Below are 25,547 nucleotides of genomic sequence, written 5' to 3' on the forward strand. Positions count from 1 at the left end.
TGACTTGTTGTAGTAGGAAAAGCTCAGGTGTTACCAATAACATTCACGACGGCTCTGTCATCTTCAGACGTCCCAGTGAGCAATGATGCTTGCAAAAAAACCAGGAGCCTGAAACCCAAACAGCTAAATGGAATTCATCAGTTATTAATTACATTTTTCACACCTGTGCTTTTCCTGCTGTGACACGTTGTGTCTGCTGCGATAAAGACCTATTGAGCCGCAGGTTTTGTTGCTGTCCATGGCACTGATCTGTCTTCAGTCAGATTTTCTGCACAAGGTGTGGCCGTGCTGGAAGGAACATTAACTGATGCACTTATGTGGGAAATCTACATTTGACTATGTTCACAGCTTACAGTTAATAGCTACAGTATTTTTTCAGATAAATAAAATATGATGAGCTTATAAAATACAATGTTTGTTAAAAATGAAACCAGTGGTTCCCAACCTTTTCGCAGAACTACTTCTTGATCCCTGGGTGGAGAACCACTGGACTAAACTAGCAGACTGTATATAAGGTTGATAAACTAGTTCTACTGACCAGCTACAACATTAAAATCCTTCTTAGGCTACACATTGTTGAATCAGTATTTACTTTCTAACAAGATAAGAGGCTCATTTATTGTCATTGTACAAATGTCATTCAATTGATCTGAGTACTTCCACTACCTGAAAACCAGTGATTAACAGACAAATGTCCCACCATTAAGGAGACCACATCAGCACCACGGACAGCGACAAAGGCTGACTGGCTGCAATTCTACTGATTTGATTTGTTTTGTGCACACATGTTCACTGAGGCAGCCCGCTTCATATGACCTTCATAGTGTGGAAGCAGCATGACGTGAATCAAGCTTGTCTGTAGAGGAGCTGTATTAACCCCTCGCGTCCTCACCCATCCACAACCTCCATCCAGCTCTCGCGATGAAAGAGGCAGCGGCGGGGGTTGGTAATACTGCGTCACCTGACTCAGAGAAGGAGGCGGGTCGAGACAAATCTAAATAAATTAATAATGAAATAAACAAGAGAATGTAAATCCACCAGAGGCACCGCCATCCAACGACCCGGGCTGAAGCGCGCATCGCCGGGGCTTGCAGGCTGACGGTGGGGCTGCAGCAGAAGAGGAAGCACCCAGCACGGGAGGAGGAGGAACCGCTGCACTGGATGGTGGGAGATGATGGTAATGATGATGCCATCCTGGACCTGATGTTCCCCTGCACGCCCCGCTGATACACGAGGACCGTAGGACTGGTGGTGGTGAGGATTATCCGGGAGGCTGGAGACAGGGAGGGGGGGAGGCAGCTACACGCATCATCCGGAGAGGACCGTTTTTATCAGGGAGGCTGGCCGACAAATAACACGGAACTGTAAGAAAACTCATCGACAATAAAAGGAACAGCTTAAGATTTTCCAGTTGGCTATTTTTTTTAACATATTTAGCCAATTGCCTGTATATATTTTCTGAAAGGATACTGGTCTTCAGGGAAGAAAGTCAGTTCACGATTGTTCCAGAAACGCGAGCAGATCCAACGCAACTGACCGGGAATCAGCCAAATCCAGTATTGTTATGCAACTCAAATTATTTGCAGTTCTGTAGGAAGTGTCCTGCTGTTTCTTTCCGAGTAGCTGGGCTTCTGTGGTGCTTTCGAGGGCAGCTGGGATTACTGAGGCCGGTCGTTCATTTCGGTGTGTGTGAGGGGGGTCGGGGGGTAGGACCATAAGTGGACGCTCGGTAGTCGAGGCTCGACTCCACCGAGGGAAAAGATGTCGGGTCAGACGCTGACGGACCGCATCGCCGCGGCGCAGTACAGCCTGACGGGATCCGAGGTCGCCCGAGCTGTGTGTAAAGCCACCACACATGAACAGACACCTCCAAAGAAAAAGCACCTGGAATGTGAGTTTTCTATTACAGATATCTATAGATCTATATATATAAATCTATAGATCTATCTCTCTCTATAGCTCTATCTTATTATGTGTCCTTTCAACCCGCCCATCATCCATCCTCCTCGTGTGCAACTAGGCCACACTCCAGAGCCATGATGGTTGCCTCCCTCCATCCATTCCTCCAGTGTGTGTTAATGTGCTTCAGGGGGGGGGGGGCATCAGCCACAGTGTGTGCTCACATGTACATGTATATACAATCACCCACACACACATTATGCTTGAGGCATACTTTAATTCAGACTTTAATTGAACTACTAACCAAACCTATTACCTAATCACAGCAGGGGTTCTTCCCCCGTTGTGTCGGCAGGTGAGCGCCAGTGTGGAACCAGAAAGGAAGCCACAAAGCCTTAAAACCAGGCACTTAAGCCACAATGACTGGAGCCTGTCTCCCTGTTGCCCCACTGATAAATGCATAATTGAAAGTGGTTTTTGTTACTACATTCAGGCCTTTTCCCTCGGCTCGTGTCCCCTGTGATAGCACAAAGAGGTGTGGGGCACTGCAGCATATATCACTGACTTCTTTTTTTTGTCTTGGTGCAATTTGTTGCTTTGTCGTCTTATCGCTTAGTACAGAACAAGGGAGGGAGATGATGGAGGGTTAGGGCGCCAATTCAATTTCAAATGCTGGGAAGGAATGTGGAGAAGGCCTATAAAGCATTTGGAAAAGGGCTTAGTGCGAACACAAATCATAGATATGAACACTTATCTACTGATCGATGCAATGTCATGTTACAGTCAATATCCCCAGTGAGCATCCTGACATAAAGTTGATTCAAAATATCAAAGAATGATGCGCTAACACACAAATGATAGCCTGTGTCAGTGAGTGGACGTAAGGAAAGTGATGTTTAGGAAGATGAACAGTGTTCGGGTGCTGGAAGGGTTTGCTCTGGATGCACTTGAACGCAGCATCTCACCAAATGGAAGCCTACTACTGGATCCGGGGTTTAGCTTTTCTAATAGCTCATTTTGTGTTCGCTTACATGTCACTGAACATTTTAGTTATGTCCAAGGCTTCACATTAGCCCAATACACTGAGTAAGACCCCACCACCCTTATCATTCTATTTGACATTGATTTATATCATGTATCATATCACACGTCTGTTTAAGGAACTTTGGCAGTCAATTAGTGAAAAGCAGGCTAAAGGAGGCTAATGAGTAGCCCTGAAAAGGGTCTTAGCTCAGTGTACCGTAACTTTAAGCTAGCAGCATTTAGCTTCGAGTGCTTCTAACGACATTAACTTTAAAGTGTTGACGCACGGAAATATCTGTATTCTCAAATGTAAAGACAAACATTATGCTATTCTGAAAACATAATAACGTTTGAGAAACAGTTGGATGGACTTGAATGATAACACAGAGGAGACTAGTTCAAAAGGGTAGCGGTGAAGGAAGCAAAAGGAATTGACGGTGGAGACCATAGAAGAAGATACTTTGAACTTGAACCTCGTGCGATTATATTAACAACAGGTGACTGTACAGACGATCTAGTTACGGCAGACATGCACTGTGGCATCACATGATGAGAGCCACCCTAGCGTCACACCGTCATCATCTCCTCAGTATGACATCCGAAAAAGACGGCAGCAAGTTCAACTTGGCAATCTCCAACCCAGCGGGAGAAATCGATCCGCCCGTCTGCTCGTGTCCAGACTGAAAAACTAAAAGTGAATGATGAACCGTGTTAAATCATAGCACGGCAAAGTGGAAAGCTCGCCCACTTGCCAAAGTTTGTGTCAGCACTTTGTTGTGGTGAGTTTTAGAGGAAGCACTGCCCACCACCTATCGCTCTCTCAGTCTCCAACAAAGAGATTTTTTAAAAGTCTTTCACACATTGTGTTGCAGTTTGCCTGTACTTAAAGTGAGAATATGTATCTGTCAAAAGAAGATACAACTCCAACCTCCTCTTACTTAGTGAAATGTTGATTTGAAAGGAGACACTCTCTTGCATATTTCCTTACACACAGAGGTTTAGCTTCTACAGCTTTACTTGGTCTGGTATGAACATTGGCTTGTAGTGGTCAGCACACTTTAGAATAGACAGCTATGTCATTGACATAAGTAAGTCACTTTGTTAACTTTTTTTCTTTACTTACCGTTTGATTTGCATGTTACAAATAAACATGACTTTGTATTTAAAGCAGCTGCTTTAAGATAATCTTGGGAAATGAAGGCAAATTCAGTGTCTTGTTACCCTTCAATTGCCACTTGGGGCCACGGGGCCACTGCTCAGCAAAAGTTAGCTTTGCTTAAAAGCTAAATACGAAGAGGAAAACTCCAAAGTAAAACTAATAATTTGACCTGATTACCATCTTTTAATCCAAAATCGGGCTCCAGGTATTGCTGTTAGCAGTGTTGTCAGGGGGGCGTGGCCATTCGGAATGCTTGACTATTCTGAGCGCACCAGATTGCTTGGCACCCCAAAGTGCTGCTCACAGCCTTCTTGAGAACCGCTCATCATGCAGTGATTCCAGGAAAGTGAAGAAGAGTGGTTATGACGTTAGTGTTTGCAACCAGCAGTGAAAGGGAACTGCAGTCAGTGAGCTGCTGGCTTCATTCCGCAGAGCCCCGAAGCTCCGCCCCTACTGCTGCATGGACGCTATCACTTGTTTATTCAATGGAAATAAGTCAAGGTGACTGAATTGCAATATCCTGATGCATTTTAGTACCGCGTGCACATTTGTGTATTCTATTTGTAATATATCAAGTAACACAAATGCAGAGATTCCTTGCTTTATAGTCAGATGCCGAAACAGCTCAGTTTAGTTAAGCTAAAAAGGCATCTTGGGTTTATTTAAATGGGAAGTCCTTCAGTTTAAGCAGAGGAGAGGTTTGCTTGATCACTTCAGTGAGCTGCTTCTGAAGTAAAGGATTTGCCGAAATATGTGAAAAGGTGTATTAACGTCGCATTAGAGGAAGGGCCTCTGGGATATTGTCTGACAGTATATCTAATTTCATCCATGGCTGACATTTACCCGATGTGCTGCTTGGGGCGACCAGAGTCCAGCTCTTTTCTTGTGTGACCACCAGCAGAAATATTCCTGTTGCTGAAACCTGAAACCTGAAACCTGTTGCAGTAGAACATCCACACTATCAACGACATCACCGTCGTCAACACACCTTTATGTACAGTCCTATTTCACATAGAGGAGAACAAAAAAAGACCCTTAACTCCACTATTCATTACATTACATGTTATACAGTATTCATATTGATAAAAACTGCAAAACAAATCATCATATTTTCCTCAAGCGATGAGTCATCTTCATAATGAACCTCTTATTCCACTTCAAAGATCTTCCCATCATGCTAATGTGGTCTGCTGTTTGCACATATATATATAAACCACTCAGGTTCATGGACATTCTGACTCTTATTAATGTCATTTACATATGCTAATTGTATTATGAGGTTGGAAAGATGGTATCGATTGCTCTCTTACTTATTAAATCCTTGTTTTATTCCATATTCTTGGGCTTCTGGTTGTAATCTGAAGAGAGCTGCTACTTACATTCAGGCTGATATGTGACGGTAACAGATAAATTAAGAAGACTAAAGGTCAATCTGACCGGCGTTATCATAACAATATCGTGCATGTGACATCCATTAACCTAACTATGACGTTTCCAAACAACTTTTAGAGAAATAATGTGTTCTGTTATCTTAGTCCTGAACCCAGGCAGGTCTCGACAGATCCATGTCCATGATCTAAAAATAATCTCTTATAGATTGTTCCACTGCCGGCCACATGTGTATTGGTCTGTTGCTCAGCTGATCTAGTTCATGTGACATCCAGAGAGCAGCAGGCCAGTAAGCTCCTCATGCTGTGACCCCAAAAGCCCCAAACAGAGACAGAGAAAACGGGAGAAAATCAGAAATCAGGGAGCTTTTCGACGGATTCAGGTCTTTCAGCATCTATATGCACCATAAATAGAAAACTTCTGTGATGCAGGTATGAACAGACAGATGTTTAGTCTAAAACAAACCTTTAGAGACGGGTTCGTTAAAGGGAAAGATTAACCACCTTTGTATCTAGATATCCATTTAGTGATGATGTCCATTGAAGCAATACATTCCTCAGTGCGAGCCATAAGGGCTGACAGAGCTGAGTTCTTCTGCTTGCGGAGCCTTGCCGACAGAGCCTACATGTACCAGGATGCATTGCACGCAAGCTACCAACACCCACCCAAAACATAGTGTAGCCGAGTTGCACCTAAACTTATGCCGATAATAAAATACAAACAAGGAGGCTTTGTGTCCGAACCAGCGTGAATCAGGAAGGAAACATTTCTTTATTATTCCATATTGTCAACAGCAGCTCATTACAGCTTAGTTTCTCCCGTTTTTGCCTTTCACAATAAAAGCCCATCTTCAGTTCACTCAGCATCGCTCAATGGTCACCTGACAATGGTCTCATCCACATAAAAGGTGGCGATTTATCCCTTTCAGGTTCAGGATAGCGGACTGTAACCAAATGGTTTGTGTCTACTGGCGATAAACCGCCGACAAGTAAAGGCTAGAAGAAAGAAGCAATCCCAGTAGTAGCACAATAGTACTTGGCGAATGTGTCTCTACAACACACATTCGCCATTTATTTTAGGAGCCTGACAGATGATTGCGATACAGATCAGAAGTCCTCTAAACTCTTAAAAGATTAGAGATCAGGCAGCAGCACAGATTGCCTGACGCCACACCCGGCCTGAGTGTGTCTTACAGAAGGCTCTTGATAGCTTACTGGCTGCACGTGTGAGTGCGTGCACGGCTTCACATGCACAACGTTGCAAGTGTTTGCCACATGCCATTGGCGGTATCTCCTCCCCCCCCCCCCCCCCCCCCAAAAAAAGGACTTTGGATGAGGATGCAAGTGAGTGTCTCTTTCTTTGTTTTGGATAGGCAGAGGAGGAGGTGCAGCTGTGAGTCAGCTGTCTGAATGGGCTGGCATTAGGATAATTACTGCGAACAAAGAAGACCATTGCTAAGAAGATTGGCGTTTTTTGTCAGGGACACAAAATCGGGAAGCATAATGCATGTATTAACAACGGTACCCTCTTTCTGTTTTGTGCCGTAACGTGAAAGCATTTGTGTTATAAATTAAAGGAACCTTCAATTTTTGTATCACTTGTAGTGCCGTGTTTTTACAAGTGGATCCCCTTTTCGTCATGGGGATGCACATGCAAGGGTGCAGAAGACTCCCATTAACGGGACTTGGTTGATTACAAAACATCTGGCAAGTGCATCAATTAAGTCAACTACGAGCCTGAGAGCTTCATTCTGCTGCTGCAGGACAGTGGAGCACTGTGCTGCTTGATTCCTCACCTAAAAACAACAGCTGCCAAATGATCACTTTGGTCAATGGGCCCATTTTTGTTATCACTTCCACCACGAGGCGACTGAGTGTGCGACAAGCTCCATTTCCGATTTCTCCTGACTCAGAAATATAGGCGCTTACAAATGAGCACTTGAAGGCAGCATTCCTCTTGAGCTGCTTCTCGGCGTGAATCCAAAGGACCCGGAGCCCGGATCAGAGGACACGCAGGGTATCTGCGGCCCAGAGGGACGCAGCTATAGAACCAGTGTAACAGGGTTTGAATGTCTGCCAAACGAAGATGGCTCTGTTTCCGAAGACAGGCCCCAACTACCACTTCTCCTAATAGCCTCCATCTCTCTCTACTGCTGCTCATGTCGCAGCAACCTCTTAATCCTCCCACTGTTAAGAGACTTCATAGCTTGAGGTTTATCTTTTCCAAAAATGTGTGCCATCATTTTGCCCTCCCCCACTGTGTTTAAACCACACCCACATTTTTTTTATCATATAAGGAAATTGTTCATGGCTCAGATTCTATCTGTGTTGGCTGCAATAATTATCACCAGCTCTGCTGCCGCTCTCAATCTAGTCACTCCAATTAACGGGTTTTTTTAACACAGAGATGTGATTATACTCTGCTCAGAGCAAATGCAGGATACACGACCTGCTGTGTGTGTGTGTGTGTGTGTGTGTGTGTGTGTGTGTGTGTGTGTGTGTGTGTGTGGCAATGGGGGGAGGAGGCAGCAGGATAAGCAGTGAGAAACACAAACAGCGTATAGAGTCCCCTTTTGACTGCTAAGGTGCTGTTGCCACAACATGAGTCACCATCACTGTGTTGCCATATTTGAGAGGCAGACTGTCTCCCTGAAATGGGGGGAGGGGAGGAGTAAAGTTGCATGTGTGTTAGCGGCACATGTTAAGTATTCAAGTCATTTTCTGCAAAGTCTATCTGATACTTTTATTGTCTTACATATAAGGTGGGGCGATATGGACATAATCTTCTATTACGATTTAGGTCATATATCTCGATTACGATATAGATGTTTTCTGGCAAATCAATAAATACATAGTCTATATGAAACATGGTGTTGTACACTCTTAAATACTTGACAAATGAAAACTACTGAGAAAATTTCTATTTAATTGAGAACGGCAGTGCAGAATAATCAGTTATACTGAGAGATTTGTGTTACTGTGTGCTTGTTATTATCAATTTGGACGATGCAATTGTGTATCACAATATCTCTGTACATGCTGTACATTTTTACATAATGATTTCATCACAATATGATTCCATCGAAAGATTATGAATTATCGTATTGAATTATCGACCAGCCCTGCTTACGTAACAGCCTACACCTGCACAGTTAGTAGAGCCAATCCAGGTAAGTGCAAAACTATAAAATGTTATACAGTTTAACATTTTTTCTATAGTGTTGAAACGAATAGTTAGACATTTTGGGCGTATAAGCTCTCTTAGATGAGCAGATTGATACAACACTCAGGCACGGTAAATATAAAGCTACAGCCGGTTAGCTTAGCTTAGAGTAAAGACTGGAAACAGGGAGACGGCTCACTATTTAACACGTTATAACTCACTTATTTATTCTGTTTGTACCAAAACTTCTCGTCCATCTCTGCAAGAAACAATTACATAACTGAACGGTCTCAGCTGTGCTTCAACAGGAAGCTTTGGACATCCTGTCTTCACTCCTAGCATGAATAAAACATTGAAGTTAAAGTTTTCACATTTGTTTTTGCATGCCTGAAAAAACAAAAAAAGTAAAATTCATTCATGCACCTCCAGTCGCCGACCCAATGCTGTCAGTGTGGATATATTCATTGGAACTGCTGCTAGTTATTCCTTCATGCTGCTTCACAATTACAACCCTGTATGTTAGGACAGGATTCCAGTGTGCAAACAGGCAGCAGCGGGACATCTTCAACGCCTTTATGACAGCTCGCTGACTTGAAACACAGAAAGGAGCAACATTTCAGTTGGGGTTTATTGACATAGATCAGCAAAATAGGCCTTGACTGGCTAAGATCTCCTTTTAACGTCATTTCGTCTTGCGCAAACACACATCGACAAGCAATATCTTGTGAACAAAAAAAGAGATGGGTTTGACTTGTATTTAGCTTTCTTATCAGTTAGTCATAACCAAAACGCTGCCAGGTGTTTGTAATCAGGGTACTACTGGATGATTGGCACAGGTGCAGCATAATTAGGTCAATTCTAACAAAGCATCAGGTCTTTAATGTTAGCAAGCCCAGCATAAAGGATACACAACTTTCACAGACATTCATGATGACAAAGAGTTACATTGAAAAATACTCATATTGAAAGAAAAAAAAAAGAAGAAATATATACATAGTACATTATAGATGATTCCTCAGCAAGTTCCTTATCATATACCGATATGGAACATAGTCCAGCTCTTCATTCAGGACTGGACTCGCAATGACCTTTAACTTGAAGATCCAAATTATTTATTTTTGTAGTAGTTTCTTAAGTGTATCTCCTCCCCTCTTCATGACCTCTATCCCTACTGCTTTGAGTGAGTCCGGGTTACATCCATGCTGCTGTTTGTAATGCTTGGCCACAGGGTAGTCTTCACGTCCTGTGCGAATTGCATATTCATGTTCATCGATTCTCTCTTTCAGCTTTCTTTTTGTTCTCTGGTTTCGTTTGTGTGTAAGTAGCAGTATCATCTGTCCTGCACCTTGTACTACGTAGCCTAAAATCAAACCTAATTTCAGTGAGAAGCAACGTGTGTCTTCTGTATCCCCATATTGTAAAAAAAAAAACGAATTTGCTTGCAACTGCTCTGGAAAAAAATGCATGTTGCACACAGTTTAAGTATGAGTCACAATATAGGGAGAGAAGAAACACCTTCTCTTTCTATTCCCTCAATTGGTCCTCACATGTTTCCCTTTTTCTTCCTCGACCACTCTGTCTTTTCACCACCACTCTCCCTCACCTCTGTCTCTCCTTCCTTCTTACTACTTTGCGATGATTCTGTGCGGCGCTTGCCTAATGGCGAGTCGCAGTGAACGGAGGAAAGCGAAAGGAGGTTGATAAAAAGGGCTCAGCATGCACCGCAGTGCTGATCTCACAGCGGGTGTCCATGAAAGACCCAGAATGCCTCTCTACTGTAAAACACGGTGTGGGAGGGGGACTGTCCTTCCAACAGTGTGTGTCCAGATTATTGAGCTGGAACAAGGACCCCCCATACAGCTGCTATCAGACCATTATCTACTCTGAATCTGAGGAGTCGGTAAGCAGCAGCTCAGCAGCTCAAACGTTGAAGGTCCGTGTCTACACCCGGGCTGCATATCAATAATGCAGGGAGGCTCGGGTTTCCTGCTGTTTTATTACTCCGCTGCAAAAAAGTTTTCCTCCACTGACTGAACCACCAGATACAAGGAACCCTGTGGAGACGTCTAGGTAGTTTTACAAAGTTTGGAGAAAGCCTCTCTGAGAGGGACTGTGATTGGACCTTCACTGTTTGGGGAACAGTCGGTCGCTTTTCATGATGATATGATAGTGGTAGTCATGAATATTGCCTGACCTCTAGACCTGCAGCACAGTGAGGTGCTTTTTTTTAACTTAGATTATTTGATTACTTATGCAAACATTAGACACCCCTGGAAATAGCTCAGATCAAACATTTCTTCATCTATGCACCTGACTCTGAAGCTCTATGAATTTCTTTTGGATCTCTTTAAATCGTTTTCAACCTTTTCAGTAGGTTCTCAGGAGTTTATTCCATATTTTGCCTTTTAATGGGTCAAGATGAATGGATATCTTGTACCACAAAAATGATCATGCATATAAGGCATGCTGTATTTTAATAGTTCTGCAGCTTGCTGTGCTCCTTTTTGACTTATTTTAGCATCCAAACAGATGCAGATTAGTCCCTTTAAAAAAAAAAAAAAAGAAGCCCAGCAATCCAGAAAATTTGTCTTGGCTGCATCATTTGGTTCAGCATACAGGGTGATATATGTTTCTGTCTCCTCGGAGCAGAACCTGTACCCACCCAACAGAAGTACACAAGCCACAAGCTCGGAGTTTTTCTATTCCATACAGGTTGGGATACACAGCCTCATGGGAGGAGAACAGCTTACAAGGGATGAAGGGAGCTAGAGAGGACGAAATCAATGTAGCTTACACAGGAAAAGATGCTTGACAGGTGATGCTCAGAAAGAAGAGTGGCTGCAATTAGGTTATGTTTTTTTCTTTGTCTGAGAGCGACGGTTAGCATAGAGCTGTAGGCAATTAGTAGGACAACTGGAGTATTCATAGGAAGTGTTTTTTATTTGAATATCTGGGTGGTTTTAAACGTTTGTTTATTTGTCTTTTTCTGAATCTTATCTTATCGCATGCTAACGCGACTTGCTAGCTTAACAGTCCGACAGAGCGACACCTAATGCTCAGGGATGCAGTGATGGTGCCCTTGCATAATAGATAGCGGAAGAGGAAGAGAAGGCAGCATGAAATATGATGATATCAGTTATATTTATTGATTGATTGATTTAGTCCAGTAAAAATGAATAGAAAAGATTCAAATTGGACACGGCACACTTCTCTAATCTTAAACAAACCCAACGAACGTGGGATTTTCTTCCCACACACAGACTGCACAGGAGCTGCATCGCAGCAGACAAACTGAAATGTCACTGAAAGCCAAAGCGTCTACTGTATATGAGGACAACGCTGCTATCTGTGTCCACCAGCAGTAGCAGCAGCTTGTGTGGGACGCTAGCTTTTTCCCCCCCTCAGATGTCACTTCCATCCTCCACAGTGTCTGGATCTCAATGGCTTCCTCTTTGTTTGGCTGCCACACCACATTGGTGGTACACTACGCTGGAACAGAGTGCATTCTGGGTATATATTTTTTCTTCCTTTTCCCCCTGTATGTTGCTCGAGGCTGAGAGGAGCTATAAATAAGCACCGTGCTTTCATGGTCCATGTAGCTCACCAAGGCATCACTCATGCAGCTTGGCATTGCACTCTGCACTCTTACACATAGAGCGCTTACTGAAAACACCGATCTCCATGTTTACGAGTCACCTATTCAATCTCAATATGAAACGTGAGACTATATAGACAAAACACTATAGAAAATAACAAATGCGTGAAAGGTATTACTGAATATTTATAAGAATGTGTTGCTGAGTTCAGCGTTGAATCTTCCAGCTGTGGTAAGGCTGTTATGACTCACATGAATCTGGCTTTGACTGGGTGACCCCTATCAGTTTGCTGCAATGGGAGTTTGCAACTATGAATATGTTTTCAAAGGACTTTTACTGCATTCTCGATGGCACTGACAATACGAGAGCCTGTTGCCTAGGCAACCACCTTGACATGCCCCCTTTGATGCTTTTTGGTACATTTAAAAAAGAAAAATCTATCTTTGAAAAATATGAGGAAGATGTTGCATGTGCGTCATGCAGGCTTGCATATATGCTTATGCGTGCCCTGCGGTGCCTGCGCGCCTATAGCAGTTTGCCTTCAGTCGCACTCACACACACACGCACAGTATATCTGATATCACTTACAGTTATTGATGTGTTAAAGGCTGCTGTTTGAAATCGGAGTCCTGTCCGGTGGGTGCTGTTGGGTGTGGCAGGCGCTGCGGGGCAGCCTGATGTGGTGTTCAGTGACGGTTATCTGACACTGCTGAGGTCAATAGAGCACACAGAGAGTCCACAGTGTGGGAGTAGACGATCTCGACTGTGTGAGCCTGATGAAGGGACGCCTTTACAGGTCTGGCATCGTTCAATCATTTCCTTATTGTCAAATGAAACAATAAATAAAATCAACAAAATCAACAATGCATTTGTCAATCAATACATTCCGCTTTCCCTCCCCTGTCTTTGGCACTCAGCTCCGAACCCATCGGTTCCTACTGAAGATATCTTTGAAACAGGTCGCAAGTATGTATTTTTAAAAAAGACCAACGATTTTCTTAAAACAGCTGTGTGTGCACAGCATTTTTCTTGCAAATGTCAAATCAATTCCAACAGGAGTGCATTTGTTGTGGACTATTATCGGCTGGTGTGTAAAATAGTCAGTGAGGGCGGTGCATGTGGGATTGACTCAAACTAAACTACAGTTCCCAACAGGGGCGTTTCTAGGATTCAAAGAAAGGGGGGGCTTAGCCCCAAGGGGAGTGGCATGTTTGCAGCAATTGTTTTTGGGGCCCATTTATGGCCGTGGATATCCATTGTTTCAGACAGTTCATAGATTGGTTCAATCGGAAAGAGTGTGATTTTGCTCTGTAGTTTTGCTTGCATTCAGTATATGATAACACAAGAGACACAATTTCAGGTCATAGTGAAATTTGACGACACAAATATGAACTTTTCTCAAATAAAGAGAGAGAAATAATTTTCCTGCTTGTAAAGGAAAGACGGATAAACTAGCTTTCATATCCGCGTCACTCCCAAATCCTAATTCTTAAAGGGACCGCACACAATGGATGGAGAATGGACCTGACAGTGTCAACTTTATATCGTTAAGTATGATGATTGGATTGTAATTTGAAGGGGGAGAAAACATACAAACCAGAACGCACGCACATATGTAGCATGTTAGAGTTATAAATAACTTGTCCATGTGAGAAACAATAGTTTAATTTAATGACATCACCAAAAAAAAAAAAAAAGTTTATTTTTATTTTTTTAAAGCCAATAATGCCAAATTATTTGGGGGGGGGGGGGGGGGGGGGGCTGAAGAACATTTTAGGGGGGCTTCAGTCCCCCTAAAATGTTTTATATATTTTTATACCTCGCAGTATATTTTTATATACCTCGCAGTATATTTTTATACCTCGCAGCATATTTCATACCTCGCAGCCCAGCTACAAGAAAAACACTATAAAAAAGGCACCGTATCCCTGATGCATGCTCAGTGACATCTGCCGACACAGAGCTGCTCTCCAGAGATCGAAATAGTAGAAGCAGAGCACGAACCCATTGAGCATGTTTACTGTTACGAACAAATATGCCACTTGAATGCAACTCCTGTGTGTGTTGTTAATCGTTGTTATAAAACAATAGTGTTCTGGTGTGGTGTGATAAGCTATAACAAGCTGTGGCTACATAGGACATATTTTTCGAGGATTTATTCATTGCTGCTTGCTTTTGATGCAGCGACTCTCCCCCAGTGTCGGCTTGTAGTGCTGTACCGTTTCATTTTGGGAAAATTGCACCGGACATTTCATGCAAAACGGATGAGGCTGCATGCTGTGCATGCATTGTGTCAAACAGAGCGCTGACTAGGTGGTTGCATTCTGAAGCGTGGAGTGCAAGTGTCTGTTTTCTTTTCTGTGTGGATGTGCGCTACACGTTTGCATGTGTGCCTATTAACGAGTGCCTTTCCCCTCAGACAGGTGTGCTTTTCTCTTGTATCTCCTCCCTCTCATTTTACAACCGCACACACACACACACACACACACACACTGTAGAGGAGGTGAACACGTCAAACCAATGGTTCCCCTCTCTTTGCTCGCTGCGCCGCACAATGACGGCTCAGGTGCTGTGCTTGTAAATCAGAGCAGGGCAGGGTTTTTGTGTGTGTGCACAAGCCCTCTTGCTGGAGCGAGTGTATGCGTCTGTGTATAAGAATGCAAGGTTAAAACGTGTAGAGGCGTTTGTAATCCTCATGGCACGAATAACCTTGCGCAACAGCTAAAAAGGTCTGCGGGCTTTTTTATGAAGGACGTGTTCTGTGTGCTGTCACTGAGGACACAAAATGTCATATTGTCGTATTTCTAACACCCATAAATCTCCTACATTGTGAAGTGCAGCGTAGAGGCCTATTGAAGCTGTTAATCTTCTCTACTATTTTATTTGTTTACACCAATCGTAGTAACGACTCTTAATCGACTTACCGTAACTTCAATATTAAAAGACTAACATTCAGTCTTTTAGCTCTGTTTTGGTCTCCACCTTAATGCTAGCTGTGTGTGCTAAATGCTAGCTGCTGAAAGCTCCACTTTGTTCAGCTAGTTGCTAACTTTGTCTGCCATTTGGTCCTTGGCAGGGAGCGTACAGTGGGTTTTTGCAGATTTGTCCTGCCTCCTGCTGCAATAGATGTTGGTGAGAGTGAACCAAAACAGTAAACAACTGTAAAAAAAAATAAATGAGTCGTAAAAAACGAAAGAATGAGCTGAAAGTGCTCTATAAATATGAGGGGAACTGCAGAGTTGGGGGTTAATTCTCTGTGGGTTTATCACTAAAAGCAAATGATGTCACATTACACTTAGTCATTTCATTAGTTGTTAATATAAAAACACAGATGAGTGAAGCTTTAAGTGAATCACCAAATCCTGGAAAATATGGAGGGTTGAGATTTGTCTCAGCTGACTCTACAATGTTAAGACGGCAGCGGTATTTTTCCTTTGCTTGCGAAAAGTTTTGCACATCAAGATCAGTTTACTATTCCTGTAGTACAGTACTGACAGGCAATACAACTTTTATGATACAAATTCGCTGTATGTTGCAACATACAGAATACCGATCCAAGCATGCAAGTGCTGTAATTGTTAGTCAGCGTGACTGCCTGTGTGTGCTAGCGCTTGAGAACAGCCACATATCAAGCTGCCTTGCTCTCTCTCTCTCCCACACATAATGAATAATTGAGAAGGGAGGTGGGGAGAGACGGGTGAGTCGGGAGATCCTGCTGAGTTGCTGTTCAGCATCTCAATCAGAACAGAGACTCTTTTTCTTCTTTCTTCGAGACTTTATCCAGCGCATTTTCAAACTAACGGATATCAGTTCACCGTTTGTGCATTAGCGATTCATAGAGTAGTGACCTCATGACATGTTTTATCAATGGGGTTCATAACACTCAAAAGGATCCTCCTGTGTGCAGTGTTAATCGTGAGGGGCAATGGCTGCCATAGCTGAACAGACAAAGAAAAGCGACATCTGAGCATGAAACCCCTGTTTGATTGACAAGCGCAGTGCAACAGCAAATAATTAGAGAAAAAAAAGCAATTTCTCTCGAATTACAGCTATAATCTCATGTACATTCAATTTCGTTTTGTTCTCTTATTAGGACATGGTCTACAGTAGATTTAAGGTCAACTACCTATGTAGATCTTAATGACTGTGCAGTTTGTCTCACAGTCTGGCAAAAGCACTCACTCTCACTGTGGGAAAGATAGAGAGAGACAGGCGGAGAGTGAGATGGACAGACGGACAGACAGGGAAGGAGACAGACAGAGACGGAGAGATGAAAAGCGTAGGATGATGCAGGCTGCTGACTCATCAGCCCGGTAGGGATTATCCCTCTCACTTTGTGCGTGCGTGCATGTGTTTGCATGTGTGTGTGTGTGTATGTGTGTACATGCTGCCTTACTACGTGCACAGCAATCATTACCGCATGATGAAAGCATGATGGAGGAAGCAAACGCCCGAGCAGACACGTAGCATGACGGTCAAAGCAAAGTGACCTTGAATACATTTTCGCATGACTATTCACACAGTCCCTTTCCAACCACATCCACCGTGGGCTATTGGGCTTGATGTATTCATGGTAATAGAAACATAATAAATGATTCAACCATTTTGGTATGAAAATCACTGGTCAGTATTTGATGTATTTGATACTAAATAGAGTCCCCCTTTCATGTCACGGATGCTCAGTAAATTCGAAGGCACACACAAATTTAGAAAAATCTAACAAGGGTTAGAAATAATAATGAATGGAATGTAAACAAACAGCACATACTCCAACCACGCGCTCCGAACGGGCGTCGTTTTCCCCCGTGAGTGAGACTGTATTTCCCCGCTGTAAGACTTGATAATAACTTATAACACTAATAACACGTCCGCCAGCAAGATACCTCCACTAATTAAATCCATGCTCTACTTAATAGGACCATGGTGGTTATGTCGAAACAAGCAAATAATACCCTTATTTGGAAGCTACCTCTGCTGTAACAGAGACTTGGTTGTGTTATTCAGGGGCGGATTGAGTGATTTGCGGGCCCCAGGGGAATTCTATTTTGCTTTACTTTCTCTAACTGGGAATGTCTCCTAATGTTTAGGAGAAGAAGGCCTACTCAAAACTTGTTTCCTGAAGTAAAACTATTAATAATAAAACGATAAATACTGAACAGTAAAAGTCCTGCATTCAAATTTGTACATCAAGTAAAGAGTTTAATGAGAGGCATTATCAGCACAATGTGGGCTATTTAAATCTCCTTAACTTCTGTTGAGCTTTCAATTTATTATGCTGGAAAGTTTAATAAATATTATTGCATCATGTTTTAATCTGAATCTGCAACGTAACCACATTTCTTTGTCAGGTAAATATGGTACTATAATGTTGTCCTCTGAAGCAGAACAAAGTTAGTAGTATGGTAGTAGAAGCTAGTAGTGGCTTCGTCCATGTTTCTCTTCACGGTGTGTTTGGCAGATGTCAGGATTTTATAGATTGTTGGCTTTGTCACGGTGCAGTTTTTTGTCCAATGCATTCATAAGTTGAGTGCACTTAATCAAACGAACCAGATATTACTCCATGTCATTCTAACGAGTGACAGATTGCGCCATGTGTAAAGTGTTTAAGGTGTGAGGTGTTCTGCCATTTAGTCTATATTAAACCAGGGAGGAAAATCCATTAGACACCTCTTAGCTGACTGGCGGTCTGCTGGCAGTAAATATGCAGGATGGATATGACACCATTAATGAATCACATGGGCTTCATAGAAGTTGCTCTGCGTCTGCCCTGCTCGGCTGAATCAAGGCGTTTACAATGACGCCGGTCTTATTCTCTGTCCCTCTCTGTCCATCACTACACACCTACACCTGTCATTCCTCAAACTGTCTCTGGAGATATGCCCTGAGGTTTACCGTGGAGGGCAGCTTGTGTATCTGCCAGTGAATAGACAAGTCTTCACAAAGGCTTTACTGTCGTCTGCCAGATGCTGATACTACACACAACTACAGATTGGTCTCGTTTATTAGGTGTTAGCCACAGACTGTGAATAAGAAGTGGACGTAGTCCCTGTGACGTATTTTTATTTTTAAATGAACATCATGCTGTACTGAAGAAGACTTGAAACTAGCGATTGAGACCATAAACTCACGTTTACGATGTTTACTGAGGTAATAAATCAATGAGAAGTAGAGTCATTTTGTCATAGACTTCAATAGAAATTGACTTCTGTCTGCAACTAGAGGAGTCGCCCCCTGATGTCCGGTAGAAAGAATAAAAGTTTGAGGCACTTACACGTTGGCTTCACTTCTCAGACTCGGAGGTTGCCGCCTTTGGTCCTCTTGTTCTCTTGGTCAACTTAGCAGTTAAATTACTAAGTGCTATGCGGGTATATGTATCATGGTTGTCGTGTAGTGTTGATTGTTCTCCTTAGTGTTCCATGAGCATAAACAATAACTAATAGTAACATTATTCAATTTTAAAGGTGGTTCAAGTAATGGAAATTAGCCATTTTCATCACATATCCTTGATGTTTTAAAATTAAAGAAGCATTGATACAGTTGCGGGACTGCAGAACAAGCTGTAACAAATTATCATACTATGACCTAATGACATGTCACCAAATAATATGTCAATAAACATATCCAGCAGACATGGAGCAGCATTATCATTTCTGGCCTCCCAACAAATGTAAGTCCAATATTAGCTCTTCTTTTAGCTTTTTTTTGGGTTCCGACTGACTGTTGAGGGAAATATCTGTCTCATTAGCTGGTAAACGCTCCACTATGTTCACCATAGTTGCTAACTTTGTCTGTCTGTTGTTTGGTGGGATCATCGGTTTCTTGTCACTGAGAACAGCTGCCTACTTTGGATGGGTATATTACGCTGATGAGCGCGGTGAACCAGTTAAGGCTGTAAAAACCAAATAATGAGCTTACAGATGCTAAAAGGCTTCAAAAGAACCGAGGGGAACTGCAGGGTCAAGTGAGAGATCTCTGTGGGGTCGTGACCCGTTATGTTACACATAGTGAGAAATATTGATGAGTGCAGATTTAAGTTAAATGCTCATACTCTTGTCTGGCCACTGACTGGGTATTTTCCCCCATAAAGTGAATTTCATAACATAGCAGATTGCTTAAATAGCTTAACCTTTCCAGAGATTGTTTGACAGGACACTTGTATTATGACAAGTGTCATCATTATAGAATGAAATACATGGATTTATAGAGTCAATAATCTGCTGATGGTGCCGTATTACACCAGGTCTTATCTCTGCACCACTCCATCGACCACTGTCTGTCTGTGTGGCTGATTCTGATTCAACAGTGTGATTCGCGTTGCAATCCTTTCTTCCCTTTTGGTCACGACAGTTTCTCTGCTGTGGAATATTCCACTCTTGCTCTGCCTGTGCTGGTATCAATGACTGACTGCAGGGAGAAGCAGTAGTCAGTGTGACTCACTCACGCCGGGCTATGGTGGTGTAATGTGAAGCACTTATTTTAATACATTTCAATGAGATGGAAAACGGCATCCTCCGGAGGCAACTCTGTTGATAGAAACTAGCCCTTCCTGCTTGCAATTAGTGTGCTACTTACTAAAAATGTATTTGATGTCAAAATACGAGGGATTAACTCATTTACACGGACATTTACATCTGCAAAATCTGTCAGATGTTTCTAAACTTTCAAAAAATGACAGATATTAAATGAGCACCTTACTGGTTTTAAAACGGGTTATAATACGGAACACGTGAAAATATCTCATTACATTTTTCAGATGCTTTGCTCATTTGAGGAAACACTGCTCAGGGAAATACTCGTGGTGTATCAAAGTGAAAATTAGGATGCGAGAGAGTGCGGCTGTGAAATGCAGCAAAGCCCACACCCAGTACCACCGCATCGACTCCTGTTTGTCATTTCTCGCCCATCTGCTGTCATTGCTTGAATAAAAAAGGGATTCAGCACACTCTGTACCGGTGCCGAGTCTCTCCCCTGCTAATATCCACCATCTGACCTTCTGTCTCTCCTCTCCTCGATGCTTCTCAGACCTGATCCAGGCCACCCAGGACACCAATGTGAACATCCCCCAGATGGCCGACGTGCTGATGGAGAGGGTCGGCAACGCCAGCTGGGTGGTGGTTTTCAAGGCCCTGATCACCACACACCACCTCATGGTGACTGGCAACGAGGTGAGGCGACAACGCACTGTTACTACACACACCCTGAATACGTACCTTTGTTGGTTGCTGGTTTTAATGTCTGGTAAAATGCGGTCAGGGGAAGTGAGTGAGTATTCATATACCCTTGAGCTAGGGACTTTACTCCATGATGGGATGTCTGCATCCATAAAAAAAATTGTCAATAGCTTTAAATGAAGAGCTGGAACAAGTTGATACGAAAAATATATGTAATGCTGTCAGACAATGTGAAAAAAGGTTATTATTCCAACCTTTAAAATGCACTTATCAATATTGTATACCAACATGGAGTCAAAAGACAGAGTTTTGTAATGTACGCTACCTGCGTAGCCACAAACGCCAGACGACAGTTAGCGACTACAGCTGCATTTAGCAACTAAGGATGCAGATAACTTTCTTAGGAGTCGGAAGAGACCAAAATAGAGGAAAAAGGTGACTGAACAGGACCTACATTCACCAGGTGGAGAGAGACACGCCTCCAAATGAATGCTAATGTTGCACAGCTGCCAGCTGGATGTGTAAACTGCGTGCTATCACTTAAGAACTACATTATACAAGGTGACAATATGTCAGTGCTGTGTTTACAGCTTGTGCCTGCCCTCTAGTGGCCAAATATCAATTAATGCCGAAAATTAAAACAGAGAACACAATGTTATGAGTAGCTGGCCTTACTTCACCCCCATGTCCTCTCTGCACAAGGCCTTTTACATTTTTTACGTTTGCTGCATGGTTGTACATTTTGACCTCGGCACCAGCCATGGTATTAGCAAAGGGACTGGCCTCCTGCTTCCCGGTGCTGACCCCCCGACCCAATTTATGTCCTGACAGCTGAAGAAAGCTCTGAATGGGCACCAAGGGGGAACTCAGAGAGATAAACAGATGCTCCTTTACAGCCCATCAAAGAAACTAACTGCCACTGAATTGCAGATGACGAGAGAGAGAGAGAGAGAGAGAGAGAGAGAGAGAGAGAGAGAGAGAGAGAGAGAGAGAGAGAGAGAGAGAGAGAGAGAGAGAGAGAGAGAGAGAGAGAGAGAGAGAGAGAGAGAGAGAGAGAGAGAGAGAGAGAGAGAGAGAGAGAGAGAGAGAGAGAGAGAGAATACAGGAGAAAGGAGCAAGTATTCTGCAATAGGAAAGAGTCGGAGAGAGTGTGCTGTAGTTGATGGAGACTGAGAAGACAGAGAGGAATACTGTGAGATCAAGCCCGAGCTCATTAGTTATTAATTTACCTTCAATACTTATCCCGAGTCAAAATCATTGGGTGAGGGGGTCGCCTTCCCAGCATGCATTGGGTGGAAAGCAGAAGAGATTTAGCAATATCAAGATAATAGAATTAACCTCTGCAGTCGATACAGAAACAATTGTGGTGCCATGAGCTACTATGGGATACACACACGTTTCACAAATAAGCTGTTTGTGTGTGAATAACATGATGAAGTGATATTTGTCCCTATGTTTGCGCTCAAGAGGACAGAGTCAAAACTGTGATTCAAACTATGTTAGACGAGGCAATGTATGTACACAGTACTGCATGTGTCTTCGGTCTCCTGAGACCTGTTTGTTTTGAAGCCAGAGCTTTGCTGTTGTTGTGTCCCTAATGATGATAGTGTGAGTATTGACTGAAGAGAGAGAATGAAAGTGAAGTAGACAGTGGGAGGAGGGGAGGTATCGTGGTAGCGCACCATCTCTCCAGGGAGTATTTTTCATCCTTAGCCTCCCTCATGTTAGTATGCTCCGTTTTGTGTAAATGCAGCCACTGAATAAGCATCAGCAGTGTTGTATGTGTGTGTGTGTGTGTGTGTATATGTGTGTGTGTGCGTGCGTGGTATGCGTTTATGTCCACGTGTGTCACTGTGGTAAGCTTGTTCTTGCAGGGCTGCAGAGGGAGCCTGTTTGTCTTTATTATGCTGTGTTCTCTGGTCCCCTTCATGTGTCTAATTCATTATTCACACCCTCCCACTCACGAAGGCTACAGCATTGCTCCTTTAATGCTGGATTTCTCCCTAATCACTGATGAAAAAGGACGAGTATAGAATCACACCTCTCATATTAATTCCACTTTCTGCTGCAGGCACTTTCACAGGTTTAGCGCTGAAAGCGCCGAACAGCCCCTTTGAGATGGCTGTGAACGTCAAACAAACCTTTTTATATTTAAAATGGAGCCATCTGTTTGAATATGACCATGAAAATATAACAAGCCATGACTGCTGGGATATGTAGTGTTCATTCATAACTGTGTGTTGTAATGTCTGGTTATTTCTCAGTTGATGAAAGTATATTTTTGAATTTAGTTTCGTCGATATGTATTATCCATTAAAGATTCGTCACAGTGTTGTAGTGAGACACCATGACGTCTTTAATCTGTTTCATCGAGAATGCTAATTAAGCTATTTTTTTGCCTCAGCCAAAATTTGAGCCATTTCCCCGTTTGTCATTTAGTGCCCGGCGGAGAACTAAACCCTGTGCCTTTGTTCTCTCCTGCAGAAATTCCTGCAGTTCCTGGCATCTAGAAACAGCTTGTTCAACCTCAGCAACTTCCTGGACAAAACTGGCTCCCACGGTGGGTTTTGTTTCTTTCCTCCCTGTCTTTGACTTACCCAGCCCTCCATCATTTTCAACCCGAATTCATGCCCTTCATTCTTTCCTTTGTCAATGAATTCCCCATTTTTATTGTTGTGTTCCACTCTCCCTCTCCTACTTACATTTAATACATTTAACACCTGTTTTAATAAGCGACAGCAGAATGAGCTTGAATGTTATAACCAGCCTAATCACTCCTCTATCCATCCCTCAGTTCCAGCTCCCCTAATCCCTTGCTCCCCCTTAATTATACCCATCTCCATGGTGATAAACACTGGGCTCTCAGTCTGTTGTCATGGACATTTAGTTATCTAGGGTGAATGGAGTATCAGCAGAGTTTAGGAAGCCAAATTGTACATTTTATAGACTACATAATCCGGATTACAATTAACACTTCAGTATCAATCTAAGCATGGGCTAAAGTCCTCCTTATTGTTGAAGCATAGTTCAACGTTTTGGGAAAAATAACACTTATTTGCCTTCTTGCCAAGCGCTAGAGGAGAAGATACCCCTTACTACCATCATCTCTAAAGCTTTAGATATCTTTGTTTTTCAACAGTGCCTAGCTGTCTCCCCGTGCCTCCAGTCTTTAAGCTAAGCTAACAGACTCATGGCTCTGGCTTCATATTTAGCATACAGACAAAAAAGTTAGATAAGGATTGATGCCACTCTCATATATGTCTGTTACATATGAAGTTACAGCCAGGCAATTTGCTTAGCTTAGCTTAGCTTCACATGAAGAATGGAAGCACTGGCAAACAGCTAGCTTGATTCTATAATTTGATGTGCCTTGGTTTTGGTACACTTTAAGTTCCAGAACCAAGTTTTAGAGATGATAGTAAAAGCATTTTTCCCCCCTAATTCAAATTTTGATGCTAAGCTAATCTGCGCCTAGCTTTAGCGCCATGCTTAGCGTACAGGCAAGAGTATGGCGTCAATCTTCTCATGTAGCTCTCAGGAACAAAAAATAAGTAAGCAGATTTTCCAAAATGTTGAAGAGATGACTTATTACATTTTGTCTCCCATATATTTATCACAGGCAGAGTGTTTGCACCTCTAAACGCTAAAGACTCTTTACAATCTTTTTTTTTGGGTGACTTTTTTGTAAGCCTTTTAAGAGCCCACTAATCCTCTGCACTGAATTGACAGTGGAGACTGTTCCTGTGTTTCTTCCTCAGGCTACGACATGTCCACATTCATCAGGCGCTACAGCCGCTATCTCAACGAGAAGGCCTTCGCCTACAGACAGATGGCTTTCGACTTTGGCCGGGTCAAGAAAGGGTACCGTTTCTCATTTCTCACGGCACCGCTCTGCATGACTATTTCAGCATTATTATTGATTTTTTACTTTGTTAGTTTAGCCGAGACCTGAACATGCCCCCATCTTACTTGCCCTCCACATCTATCAGAATAACACACATCCCACTGGGGTCCCATTAGTGCGTGGGATGAACTCAAGCCCGGCGTCGGGCCAAGTGCACGGCTATACTGCGTGCACTGAGTGCAGAGGTGAATACAGAGTGGGTTATTGCTCTTGCTCGCAGAGTGGACGGCTCTGTTTAGCTGGCAGACACAAGGTCCCTCTGGCTACATAAGCCGGCACTGAAAAATAACTGCAAACTTTAGAATAGAGCTCAGGCACGTTGGTGGATAATACAGGATGTGTGACAGGTATACACAGGTATTCGATGTGTTGCCAGACAGACAGTATATGAGTCTGAGTCTTTTTTGTCTTGAGAGCTGCTGCTTAGTTCACACGTGCTATTTCGTTCCGTCTCCCTCCGGTCTCAGAGCCGACGGAGTGATGAGGACCATGTCAGTGGAGAAGCTGTTGAAAGGAATGCCCACCCTGCAGAGCCAGATCGACGCGCTGCTGGATTTCGAAGTGAGTGACTCGCTATTAGGGAACAAAGTCACTACACAAGGTTACTGAATTTGCCGAGGGATAATCACAGTGGAGAAAAAAGCTGCCTGCTGGATTTTAACAAAGCTTAGTGCTGGAGCAGCATCTATGAAGATATGCCAATTATAGCCCCCTTTCACATTGAGGACCATTCTCACAGGGTTGAATTTAATTATGTCTTCTGTCATTGAAACAAACACGTATATAAATGAGGTGGATTTCCACCTTCTTATTTCTCACTGTGTAATATACAATTCTCTATTCTGTATATCTCCAATACACCACAATAGAAGGACTATATAATCAAACTGTTCTTATACATTAAATCAGTATTAACCTAACATTAACTGCCTCTGCTAAAATTTCATTGTCTTTTTTATTAAAGACAGCTTTCTTTTAAGCGCGTTCTCATTTAAAAGCTATTTTGCGTTCCATCTGTTCATCTTCAAAATCCTAATCGCGCTGTTCCTCCTGGCTTTTATTTCTGTCCATAGGTGCATGCACAGGAACTGACCAATGGGGTGATAAATGCCTGCTTTCTCCTCCTCTTCAAAGATCTGATAAAGTTATATGCCTGCTACAATGATGGCATCATTAACCTGCTCGGTAAGGAATCACTCCTCTTCAGGGCTGCAAACTTCTCCGGATATATGATGCCTGCATTC

The 25,547-nt window shown here is 42.8% G+C and overlaps 1 protein-coding gene across 3 annotated transcripts in view; it reads left to right on the plus strand.

The window, feature by feature from the left end:
- The first annotated feature begins 1,761 nt into the window (after nucleotides 1–1,761).
- The window catches only part of snap91a (synaptosome associated protein 91a), a 44,846-nt gene continuing 21,060 nt past the window's right edge, over nucleotides 1,762–25,547 (plus strand). For all 3 annotated transcript variants that reach the window (XM_076096501.1, XM_076096502.1, XM_076096500.1), the window contains exons 1-6: nucleotides 1,762–1,891; nucleotides 20,251–20,393; nucleotides 22,884–22,959; nucleotides 24,158–24,260; nucleotides 24,771–24,864; nucleotides 25,377–25,488. In XM_076096501.1, coding sequence (XP_075952616.1) covers nucleotides 1,762–1,891; nucleotides 20,251–20,393; nucleotides 22,884–22,959; nucleotides 24,158–24,260; nucleotides 24,771–24,864; nucleotides 25,377–25,488 — 658 coding nt within the window. The remainder of the gene's footprint in view (nucleotides 1,892–20,250; nucleotides 20,394–22,883; nucleotides 22,960–24,157; nucleotides 24,261–24,770; nucleotides 24,865–25,376; nucleotides 25,489–25,547) is intronic.

The sequence above is a fragment of the Anarhichas minor genome, unplaced genomic scaffold, assembly GCF_050575085.1.
Source record: "Anarhichas minor isolate MPS153535 unplaced genomic scaffold, ASM5057508v1 ptg000022l, whole genome shotgun sequence".
Taxonomy (NCBI): Eukaryota; Metazoa; Chordata; class Actinopteri; order Perciformes; family Anarhichadidae; genus Anarhichas; species Anarhichas minor.